This window comes from Camelus dromedarius, chromosome 27 (genome assembly GCF_036321535.1).
Source record: "Camelus dromedarius isolate mCamDro1 chromosome 27, mCamDro1.pat, whole genome shotgun sequence".
Lineage (NCBI taxonomy): Eukaryota > Metazoa > Chordata > Mammalia > Artiodactyla > Camelidae > Camelus > Camelus dromedarius.
The window spans coordinates 20197053-20209277 of NC_087462.1; the positions used below are offsets into that span (position 1 = coordinate 20197053).

The 12225-nt window shown below is 51.4% G+C and overlaps 1 protein-coding gene across 1 annotated transcript in view; it reads right to left on the reverse strand.

The window, feature by feature from the left end:
• Nucleotides 1-12225, reverse strand: part of SH3PXD2B (SH3 and PX domains 2B) — a 99282-nt gene that overhangs the window by 14551 nt on the left and 72506 nt on the right. The window contains exons 7-11 of the mRNA XM_031438260.2: nt 10599-10733; nt 7910-8014; nt 3604-3721; nt 1646-1875; nt 374-423 (exon numbers count right to left, since the gene is read on the reverse strand). Coding sequence (XP_031294120.2) covers nt 374-423; nt 1646-1875; nt 3604-3721; nt 7910-8014; nt 10599-10733 — 638 coding nt within the window. The remainder of the gene's footprint in view (nt 1-373; nt 424-1645; nt 1876-3603; nt 3722-7909; nt 8015-10598; nt 10734-12225) is intronic.

Below are 12225 nucleotides of genomic sequence, written 5' to 3' on the forward strand. Positions count from 1 at the left end.
TTTTCAAAGGACTACTTAGAAGGGCACCTAAAGAATTAAAAATGGAGTATGAAAGTAAAGTATCAGAATGGCGCCAACATGAAAGTTTTGCTTCGTCCACCTTTGGTTTCAAATTACCTTTTTGAGAAGCCAGATCTAAGGAGACAACGCAGAGGGGGCTCAGGACGCACAGAGCACAGCCCGAGGCCTGTCGCAAAGCCATGGGCAAACTGTTTCACCTCCCTGGACCTCGGTCCTCCCACCTGTTAGCGGGATGAGCTTCGCAAGGCTGCTGTGTGGACAGGAAAGAGGGCGTCCTTGGAAAGGGCGAGGGGAGTGTGGGGGGCCAGTTTCAGGTTGGGGGCTGGCTCCCCAGTTGCAAGGGTCCACTTACTATGGTCATATCCCGGCGAGGAGGGGGTCTCTGCCGCATCTTAGGGGATCCTATAAAGAGATGAGACCTTATTACATGCAGGTGCAGAATTCCACACATAAAGTTGTTAGAGGTGGTCCCCAGGAAAGATCTATTCTCTCCTGCAGGAGATGAGGCAGAGCGCTGCACAGGTGTCAGTGAGTGGCTACGACCCTTCCCGTGGGAAGAGCCGAACCCAGAAGGGGCTGTTCAGACTCAGCTCAGGACTCTACCAACGAGGGGATGGGGCCGAGTCTGGGAGTGATGGAGAGCTTTCCAGGGAAGGCAGCAAGTGTAGGCTTCAGGAGCGCACAGACTTAGGACATAACAAGTTATGTGACTCTGAGCCACGCGGTCCTCTTCTGGAGGAGGGGATGGATGCCTGCCTCGTGGGGGAAGCGGTGGAGATCAAAGTGAACAATACCGGTGAGGCTCTTGGCATGGGGTCCGCACGCATTAATATGAGAGACTCAAGAAGTTCACTGACCATAAACGCCACTTGAAACAGCTGGAGAAAAGCCCAGTAAGGGGCAAGTGACTTCATCCTTGTGGCTAGTTTTCTGTCCTTTCCTAACAGAGTCCTTCTGCCCTGCACGGGGTCACATGCTTGAGCTTGAGTCCGTGGTACGCAGCAGACAGCAGTAATGAACCCTACTCTCAGGTGGGCGGGGAACATTACATGGTAAAATATATATGATGAGACTTTGGAAAACAAGATGGGCAAAGAACTATCTTTGGAGTAAACCCAACACAAAGTCTACTTTTTGTTCCTCTGGCTCAGAAATGAGGCTCTGCAGAGAGAGCATGGGCCCGTGAGTCAGAGGGGCCTGGGTTCAAGTCCTGGCCCCGCCGTTTACTAGCGAGGCCGCCTTGGACAAACTACTTTATCTCCTTGTTTTGTAATCTGTGAAACAAAAGGAGCAAGTCCTTCAAAATCTGTTATGAGGAGTCCAGTATAAGACTCCTGGCTCATAGTAGGAGTTTGAGAAAGAGGAGCTATTGTGAACACTATGAGACAGTGGGAAAAACATAGTCTGGTGTAGGGAAGCCATGACTCCCGGCTCAGGTTCTGCAACTTGCTGGTGCAATGATCTGGAGCAAGTTACCTGCGGTTTGTGAGCCTGCTTTCTCATCTCAAGGATGGTGGGCAGCTGGGCTGCTGTGAGGATGAGGGACAACCCGAGAGGAGTTCTGGGCAGAGCCTGGCACGCAGTGGATGCTCAGCTGCTGGGAGCTTGGGTGGGTGCCACTTACTCTGTTTGATGTCAGCGTCGGGCGCCGGGCGGCTGTCAAAGCGGCCGTCGAACCTCTGATTGTTGAGCAGCTCCTTCTCCCGGCCCACCGAGTTCTGCTGCCGGGAGACTCCGTCCAGCTCGAGGACGCCCGCGTGCGCAGGGGAGCCGGGGCCCAGCTTCGGGGGTAAGGGCTCCCCGCTGCTCTTCTTCAGGTAGGAGGCTGGGGCCCAGCCCTCTTTGCCCTGGTGCCTGGGAGGAGGAGGAAGGATGCTGGTCAGGCTGCTCCGCCCAGCCTGTGGGAAGAAGCCGCAGTCCTACTGTGAATCATGGCAGGAACAATGGGTGACAAGTGAACAGGGCCAGAGGCTGGCTTCCTGCTCCTGATGAACACTAAACCCTCAGCTTGGAGTTCAAGGCCTCTCCAGCGTGGCCTCTCTGGCCTTAGCAAACATCATGGCAAATATTTGCCAGCACCTCACTCGTCTGGACCACAAAACAGATGCCCTCGCCTTTAGAGGATACACTGAATGGGCTGGAGATGACACACTGTAGGGCCCAATCTCTTGTCAAGAATCACTTTAAGAACTAAATAGCGCTGCCTTTCAGTAAAAAAAGGGTCCTTTGTAACTGGAGCAAATTTATAAGGAGACAGAAAATCTGCAGAGCTTGGAGTCTATCAGTCTTAAAATATCTTCTGAGAAGGACTAAATCTTGGGCTAACTGCAGAACACCAGGCTACACAGCATCCAGGCACTCACTACGAGACAGTCCATCGTTTCGGGGCACAAAGCTGTGAGCAGGGAGGCAACACTTGCGGTGCTGAGTGGGCTTCGGGGTTGGAAGGTACAGGTTCAAATCCTGGCTCTGTCACTCCCTAGCTTCAGTCAAACCTTTGGATGACTGCCACCCTCACTGACCTTCCACTGTAACCTCAGGAGGGGGCCTGAGCCCAGGCAAGCCACCCGATTTCCAGAGCCACTGAGTTTGGGGATAATTTCTTATGCAGCAAGATAATACATCCACTGGAGATAGGTGAGCCACCATTGTTAGTACTCCTGCTTCAAACCTCAGTTCTGAGCCCCCCTCCCCTCCCTCAGATGCCAAGCAGCTCTCTTCTGTGCTCCAAAGTGCCCTGTACATCCCTCCAACACATCACTCAGCACCCTGCCCTGTACTTGTGCCTGACTCTGTCTTCTGTGCCTGTGAGCTACTTTGTCTTTCTCATGTTGACTCCCCAGCTTTCAGAAAAGAGCTTACCCCAGAGCAGATTCTTGGTGTGCGTTTGCTGGATACATGAAAAATGAATGAAGCACTACACACTCGGCCCCACGTGAGTGGCCCCAGTGTGTCCTGCCTCGCATCACATTGCAGAAACCAGATGGCAGGGACCTCAGGCTTTCTCTTTTGCCTTCATTTCCTGAGGTTCCAGCCTGCCGAGCAGGGTAACCCGAAAGGGGGGGTTCCTGGAACTGTGATTACTAAAGCTGGCAAAGTCCCAGGCAGAGCAGGACGAGGTGGCCTCCCTACCTACCTATGGGGTTTTGATTTCATCACATAGGTGGAAGTGCTATGACAAAGTGTTTAGAATGCTGGGCTCCACTGGACTCCGAGAGATGACGGCAGTGATCAGAGTTAGGGGTTACAGTTACAGGGTTACAGACGGGCTACGGTCCACGGGGTGGTACGCATCCTGTCGCTCCCAGAGCGGGGCTGGAGTGGGAAATCACTCACACAGGGCAGCTCTGTCGCTTGTTACAAGACACATCTGGAGGTGGAGACCAGTCTTGCTCCATGGGGTTACTGCTCTCTGTGATTCAGTGTTTAGAGAAGCTTTTGCTTATTACAGACTTTTGGAGAGGGATACGGGTAGGGAAGGAAGCCAAACTGCACAGAGCAGAAGCATCCTTTTATGGCTCAGGCTGAAACCTCCCCTCCCCTGCAACTGTTTACGGAAACCCACCCAGCTGCAGGGGGTACCTGATCTTCCACCAGCCTTCCAGGTTTTTCTGGATGACCTCCACCATGGCGCCTCTCTCCAGATTCATTTCATCTTGGTCACGGGCTGTGTATGGGTAGATGACTGTGTACTTCTCCTCTGTGGGGACAAAGGGATGCGGGGGTGAGTCAAGGACACTGAGAGTCCCAGAATACTGACGGCCAAGACTGTGATCTGTGAGATGCCCTTGCAGGGAAGGGTTTCCTCCAGAGACTTCTGTGCATGCCCCCTGCCCTCCACCCTCACTTAGCCCTGGATGACCCTGTGCAAGCAGCCACAGGACAAAGGACAGATCTCAATCCAAAATCCCTCAGCATCACATATTCGTCCTCACCTTCCTCAAATCTTTGCTTCAAGGTCACCTTCCTTGACCCTGCCTTATACAATATCCAGACATATCTTTAACAAGGTGTGTCTTCCAGACCCATGGCACCCCCTTTACCCCTTTATTTTTCCTCCTTACCAGGAATTACCTTCTAATCATCATTTACTTATCTCTTATGTTTCACATCTGTTTCCCCTGCTAGAATATGAACTCCAGGAAGGCAGGGGTTTCAATCTGTCTTGTTCATCCCTCTGTCTCTAGCACTGGGCATGTACTGGGAACATTCAGTAACTGTTTAATAGAATAGTCAACGTTTAGTAAATGAACAAGTCCCAGAGGCCTGGAGGAGCCACCTTGCTCATGCCAGAGGAGCAGGAGGTGTAAAACCCTCCGAAGCTCCTCTGCAGTTCTCAGTGGCTGGGGGTCAGGGACGACCTGGATTTGGCCGCATGTGGTTTGGGGCTGAATCACTACCAAGGAGGAGATGGCTAGCAATTTTCATTACCCAGCTGGTAGCTGATTTCATTTTTCATTACTTTCAAGCCCTTGGATCCAGACATGCCTAAAGCTTCAATTTTATTTTTAAAAATTAATATTTAATTGAGATAAAACTGACATATAACACTGTACTGGTTTTGGGTGGACGGCATAATGATTTGAGCTGCATGTCACAAAATGCTTGCCTGCTTCTGTCTTCATTAGTGTGATCGGGGTGGCTTCCATTCCGCTCTCTGTGGTTCCCTGCTCCCTTCCCTTCCCCAAAGCCTTGGGACCATCTTTATGGTCCCATCCTCACCCCAGAGAGCTGCCTCCAGCTGTGCCCCCTGAGCTGGAGGGCCGGGATCTGCTGGGAGGGTGGCCCACTGTCACACTCATGCAGGGCCCTCCAGAGAGCAAGAGAATAGCTGCATCCCCAGCGCTGTCAGCAGCGACGCTGAGACAGATTAACAGATGAGCATCCCAGGGGAACCAGCGGGGAGAGGAGAAGGCTTTCCTGTTTTGGTTACATTGCAGCCCCCAGGGAGTGACCAAGCCAGCTGCGGGCTGATGCTATGTTGGGGCTGACTCTCGCTCTCTCTCTGGGAAAACACCGCAGGCTGGCTGTGGCCTGCCCAGCTGGTGCAGAGGGAGGCGGAAAACACACAGGGCGTTTATTTATTTATTGCTCTAGCCCCCTGACCTGCTCCGTGGGGGCTGAGCTGACTCAAGTTACACATTCCCTGTACAGCAGACTCAGCTGTTCTCACTCGCGGATGCAGGCTGGGGTGCGGGTGCTGGGAGGGCTGCAGGGGGCAATTCAACCCCTGTGGATGCACAGGAGTTCTGTTTGACCAGGTGAGAAGGGGCATGGCCTGGGTCTCAGACTAAGTACGGTCAGTCCTCTAGGCCTGGACTCCTGGGGCTGACACTGTTTGCTGCAATTGCACTGGGGGACTTTCTAGCACCCAGAGGCCCTCTCTGGGCTCTGTGGGGCCCCCAGTGATCCCTGACAAAGCTTAAGGTGGCAGGAGCTGCTGACACTGCCTCCTTAGCATCCAGCTGCCCTTCTGCTGGTGGTGCTACCAGCCTCCATCCACATGGTTTGGGTGAGGCTGACCTCACTACCACCTGGAGGGATGGGGAAGGTGCATAACCCTGGCCTGGCCACAGTGACTGGCTACCATGATTAGTTCAGGGATGGCACATGACCCCACATAGGTTAGTCAGAACCAAATCTGGGACTGCATGGAAGGAGAAGCACTTTGGTGGGCATCCCTGAAGGGTGCCTGGAAGTACTGTCACCATGAGAGAATGGTGCCAGCCAGGTAGAGAACAGAGCAGAGACGTGGCGAAGGTGAGTCCCAGGTGCTGATGACATTTTCAAGGTCCTAGACTCAGCCATGCCCGAAGCCAGCCCTACCCTGGGTTTTTCAGTGATATGAACTAACACACTTCCCTTTTGCTTAAGTTGGTCTGACGTAGGTTTCTTTTCCCTTGCAATTCAAAGGTACCTGATGAAGGGAAAAGGTCACTGGCTCAGCATGATTTTTTAACCTGGGAAATTTCGGGGCCCCAGGCCAAGAAACACCCCAGGCTCCCTCCTCCCAAACCTACATGCCAACATACACACAGTACAGGTAAGATCACTGTTTTCTACATGCAACAGGCACGGGCAGTCCCAGAGCAGGGAGGCACATGCAGATGCAGGGACCGGCTCTGAGCACCCAACGTGGAGGAAAACCCCGAGGCAGGCACCTTGACGCCAGCTGACGGGGGCATACAAGTCCCCCAGAGTCCGGCGGCGGCCCACGGGCCGGGGGAGAGACCAGTACCTCCATGAGACTGGACAGGCAGCATGTGGAGGCGAAGGGCAGAAGGCAGAGGTGAGAAGAAAGCACTTCCAGTGTCTCGAGGCAAAGGAGGCACCAAGCACACGCTCCCACTTAGGAGCAATTATTTCGGAGTCTACACCAAGCCCCAGGTGTCTCAGAAGGACAAGATTCCTGAGTATTAACCTTGAACTTGGTGAAGAGCTATCTGGTAGACACAATTCTATGCCTAGCATGATTACAAAGAGGCATTAAGAGAAGCCCTCCCAGCAGGGGGAAAAATACATGAACCCTTAGGAAAATGTAGTCTTTCTCCCATCTTCTAGCTGTGTGACCCCAGGCAAGTGTCTCTGCCTTTCTGAGCCTGTTTTCTCATCTGTAAAATGGGGATAATAATCAGTCCCTTACAAGCCACATGCCCCATGGTGGGCATCGTTAACTTGAAGGGAGCTATAGTTTGTTTCCACGCAGTACACCACTCACTACCCTTATTCTGAAATGATTCTTGTAGTTTCTCTTTGTTCACCCCGGCCCCTAGTGCTTGGTGGCCCGACGACCACAGAGCAAAACAAAAGGCATTTTACTCTGCAGGTGCCAGCCATCACAAAACTAAATGCCAAACCACATACTCTTGTGTTTTTTTTTTTTTTTTCGGGTAACTTTTGAGCATGGAAATAGTCCTCCTTCGCACCCTCTTTCCTGATACATACATACTTCAGTGGCCTTGTGCTTCCTCAAACCAGTCAACTGGAAAGTCCTAAACATTCAACCCGTGGTAGGACACAGCTGTATGATAATAACTGTTTCTGGTTATTTATTGTTTAAGGTTCTTTGCCATGTACTTTGCATGTGGGATCTCATTTAATAAAAAAAAAAAAAAAATCCCATGACGTAGTCATTTGCATTTTTAGAGGAGGTGGCCGAGGCATAGGAAGGTTCAGTTGCCGGCCCCAGATCACTTAGCCAGAAAGTGGTGCAAATTCAGATTCAGTGGTTAGAGTCAAATTCAGGTCTGACTCCAAAACCCTCCTGTTTAGTAGCGAAGGTGAACTCCTACTCTCGATTTGGGAATGTTTCTGGGGGAAAAGGGGGGGTTGGCTGAGCCTTAGGACTTCTGACACGGGAGGAATCACTCCTTAGGGTACCTGTAGGGGAAGTTCCCTGGGAAACAGAAGCATGTGTGGGTAGGTGGAAAGGGTCAGCTCTAATCCTGATGCCTAGTCAGGGCCATTAAACCAACAGAGAGAGCGGAAAAAGCAGAGATCTTCACTCATGGCTTCAGATGTCTTGCAAGAGAGCTGGAAGCAGCCCCAGCCCCTTGGCCATCAGAATTAATTCAAGGGAGGAAGAGTGAGGTGTTGACAGCGATCAGGCTGGGCCCCCCTGAGGTCCCATGAAGGTATCATAGGCCTGGCTCTAGCCAGGCTCACCTGGGTTTGCTCCCATAGGCCCCTAAGAAAGGGAAGGCTTGCCCTGCCCCCAATTTGGGGCCTAGCTTCGTGTCCACAGGCTACAGAGCCCGAGCCAGTGAGCCCCGGAGACTCGGAGGCAGAGGCTGAGGGGAAGGGACTGCGTGAGGAGGCCCCCATCTGGGTGACGGTGGGCCCAGGCCTCCCCCTCCCCAGCAAGCCCGAGGCCCCAGCACCTCCCTACCTTCTTCAGGCTGGAGGGAGAACTCATCCTGCACACCATCCTGCCCTTCGAGGCAGGTCGCGGGGACCCAACCTTGCTCTTCCGCTGTGCTGACGAACCACCACCCTGGGAAAAGGAGAGCGCAGACTGATGTCAGCTGGGTCAGGCGTGAGGGCTGGGCGTCAGGACAGAATGATGTATTCAGCCACTACATGAGTCGACGTTCAGGGGAAAGCTACCAAGTCACCGTTTTGTTGGTGGAACACAACTCCCCACGTGAGCTGTCTGCTAACTGCTAGAGAGAGACAGGCTAACAGGAAGCCGGTCCCGAGCCTGGAATGGGGGTGGGGATGGGACTCGGGGTCGGGGTGTGGAGAGAAGTGGTCGAAAAGGATGAGAGTAAAGAACGGAACTACTTTCACTACAGTGTGCAAGGCACTCATCATTTTACTTCCATTATCTTCACCTTATCATCCCCACTGCACAGATGAGGAAACTGAGGCTCCAAGGGGCAAGACTTGTCCAAGTTCACACAACTTATGGCTGAGTTGCAGTTTGCACCCAGGTCTCTCTGGTACTGAAACCACTGGCCTGACAACTGACCTGAGACCCTGATGCCACATCTGGTCACGTCAAGGTAAATCTGGCCACAGGTATAACTGCTTGAGAGGGCCTCTCACTCAGACTCAGGCCCTCCCTCTTTAGAGAAAGGGCTCCCAGGGAGCCTGTGGCAGGCAGAATAATGACTCACGTGGCAAAGAGGAAACAAGGTTGTGGACGGGATTACGGTTGCTAATTAGCTGAACTCCAAACAGGTTACCCTGGCTCCTCTGGGTGCACTTGTATGTGTGTGTGTGACAGAAGGGCTATCTGGGTTTGGAAAGGGGACTAGGGATAAAGATAATGGGGAAAAACACATTTTAACTTTTTCATTAATGTTTTAAGAACACATCCATATATTATTTGGGCAACTAAAATATAATTAAAAGTGAATGTTGCCAGTTTGTTGGTCACTTGAAGATTGGAGCATCTGCCCTTGATCCCCCTGGTGTCCCTGGACACACCAGGCTTGTCCCGCCAACCACATCCTGGCTCCTCCTCTTCGCCCAGCCAACGCGTTCTTCCTGACAGCACTCAAGCTGGCGAAGCACAGGGGGCAGTGGGCGCTCCCTTCTTCGGTCGTCGCGGAGCACCCACCAGCCACACCCACAATCTGCCTATACTCATTTCCAGGAAATAGAACATCACATGGCCTTGGGGCCAGCTGGAATTGATTTGGAATTCCAGCTCAGCAACCTGTCACGAGATCCTGGGTGAGTGAGTGAGTCCCTTGGAGTCTCGGTGCCTTCAGCAGTGAAGTAGGGGTTAGAACTGCCCTATTGAGGAATCAGAGAGTTTTGGTTGGTTAATGCTGACCTCATGGCTAATGAGAACATGATCCAGATGCTGTTGAAAATGGTCTTTCCCCATGTGCTGGACCTTAACTAGCCCCTGGGGTATCACAGAGATCAGCCCACTAACATCATTAGCCAGTGTCCCAGTTGAGCCACAACAAAGCCAAGGAGCATACGCCACTTTTTCCTGGAGGGGATCCGCTCACCCCCTGCTCCCTGCTCTTTGCCTTCAGTGGTGCCGATGCCCTGTTGTAGCTAAAGAAGGCAAAAGGGAAGGAAACACACATTTTTGAGCATTTGCTGTGTGCCAGCTTAGGCACTCTCGATGTATTGTCTCATAGCATCCTTCACGCATCCTCCTTGATGAAGCCGCCTGGGTGGCTGTGAAATGTGAAGTTCAGACGAAAACCCAGGCTTAGTGTCTCACTTGCACCACATTCTGTTCCAGCTAATGTACCAGCAGATCTCGTTTTACTGCACTTTGCTGATAATGCATTTTTTACGAATTGAAGGTTTGTGGCAATCCTGTGTCCAGCAAGTCCATCGGTGCCATTTCCCCAATATTTGCTCACTTCCTGTCTCTGTGTCACGTTTTGGTAATTCTCACAATATTTCAAACTTTTTCATTATTATTATATTTATTACAATGACCTGTGATGAGTGAGCTCTGATATTCCTATTGCAAAAAGACTGTAACTCACTGAAGGCTCAGATGATGGGTTAGCATTTTTTAGCAATAAAGTATTTTAATTAAGTACATATGCTCTTTAGACCATAAGGCTATTGCACACTTAATAAATTACCATATAATGTAAACATAACCTTTGTTTGTGCTGGGAAATAAAAAAATTTGTACGATCCTCTTTATTGCAGTGGTCTGGAACCAGACCCGCAATATCTCTGAGGTCTGCCTGTATGTGACCAGTGGTCCCTGTGATGGCAGGTGAGCCGAGGCAGTGTGCCCTCCCACCAGAGCCCACAGCTGTCAGAACCTTCATGAAGACTCCCATGGTAGCCAAAGTTCCAGTGGACTGCTAGACTCTGGGTCTCCAGGTGCTTTGAAACCAGAAGGAATATTCATTAAATGGGAACCTTAGAACAAGATGGTAGCACCTGGCCCAAAAGGATGCTGGTGAGCTGTGACTCAAACACTGTGGTCACATAGGGCCAGCTTTCTAGGAGGCAGGCCGTCAACCAGATCTGCGGAAACTGACCATTCTGGATTGGCTACTGCAGTTTCTGCATTTCCAAGTGTTTCTTGTCCCACGGGTTTGGTGACAGTGTAGAGCGGGAAGGAGGTGGTCCAGGTCCCCTACCTGACTCGTTCTTCTCAATGATGTCCACCACCTGCCCCACGCTGAGGCTGATCTCCGAGCTCTCCTGCTTCTGGTAGTTCGCCACCACCACATACTGTTCCAGGACCATGGGGTCCACTGAGGTCAGGTCACCCCCTGGGGACACAAATTGCTATCAAGTGTCACATCTGGCCACCCCCCATGTGTGAAGGAGCAGGAGCCGGGGGTTAGGGAGGGCCAGGACGACATTCCAAACAGAGGAAGAAGCTCTGATAGGGCTTGTCTTAAGGGTCATCTCATCCATCTGAATCATTCACTCAACCATCCATTTAATCTTGCTCACTCAGCCACCAAAATTTACCAAGTGCCTGTCCGGTGCAGGCACTGTGCTAGGCACTGAGGATTCAGAGTTGGTTAAGATATGGTACTTGCCTTGAAGAAGCTGACAGCCAAGTGGGAAAGTTCGTTCATTCATTCTTATCTATTCATCCATCCAACCATCCATCCACCAATTTATCTGCCATTATTCGTCCATCATCATCCATCTAACCAAACATCCATCCATCGTTATCCACCCATCTAAAATCACTCATCTATTAATTCACAAAGTCACCAGTGATGTTCCAAACACTCTATTAGATGCTGGGAGTACTAAAGTGAATAAAACAGACATGACCCCCAGCCTCAATCTAGTTGGGGAGAAAGACACATCCACAAGCATGTAAGTCTACAGGATAATATGAGTATTCGTTTTTGGTAGATGCACTGCTGGAAACCACCAGGATGCCAGACAAAAAATGAATGGGAAAAAGGCTGCTACATTAAATGGAGTGGTCAGCAAGACCCCCTAGAGGGGTGACACAAAGTAGAGACCCCCGAGACAAGGAGTCACGAGGAAAATGGGGACAGAGCGGTACAGGCAGACTGTGAGACGGGATGTGTGGCCACCAGGCCCTGGTTTTCTGAAGGTCCTGATTCAAAGTATTCCCTCCTATTGTTTCCGTGAACCACTGAAATATTCACTGATACATTCGTTTCTGTGTCCAAATACACCAATCCCAAGCTAATTTTGTGCATTTCCTCCCCACTCTGCTGGGTGGTGTCTTACTGAAATTGGCCATGGTGGGAGTATTTACACCATGGAAATTGGCAAAGGCTACAGAGAGCTGGTTGTGAATTATTTTCCAGCATGGTCTGCACCCTGGCCTCTGCCATCCAGAAGCAGCACAAAAGCCCTTTGTTAGAACTGTGCGCCCGGAATTTCTGATGTGGAAAATCAGAGCAGGGCACTGCAGCTGGGTGAAAGGTCACTGCTCCTTAGCTCTGTGACCATGTTCTGGCCATTCACTTTCCCAGGCTGAGGGTAACGGGGGGATACGCAACCTTGTCATTTGCACCCGGAGTGGAGAAAGCATGAGAACAGAGACGAGAGGGGGGAAAAGAGACAGAAGACGTGGGATGGAGGTTCAGAAGAAGGCCTGCAGGGAAGCAGCCCTGCATGAATGCCTATCACAGGCTACACACTGTACACACACTATCTCAACACAACCGCCCTGGAAGGTGGGTATTACCACCCCGATCTTATAGATAAGCAAACAGAGGCTCCGAGATATCAGGTGACCTGCCTTGGATCCCACAGCTGGTTGGT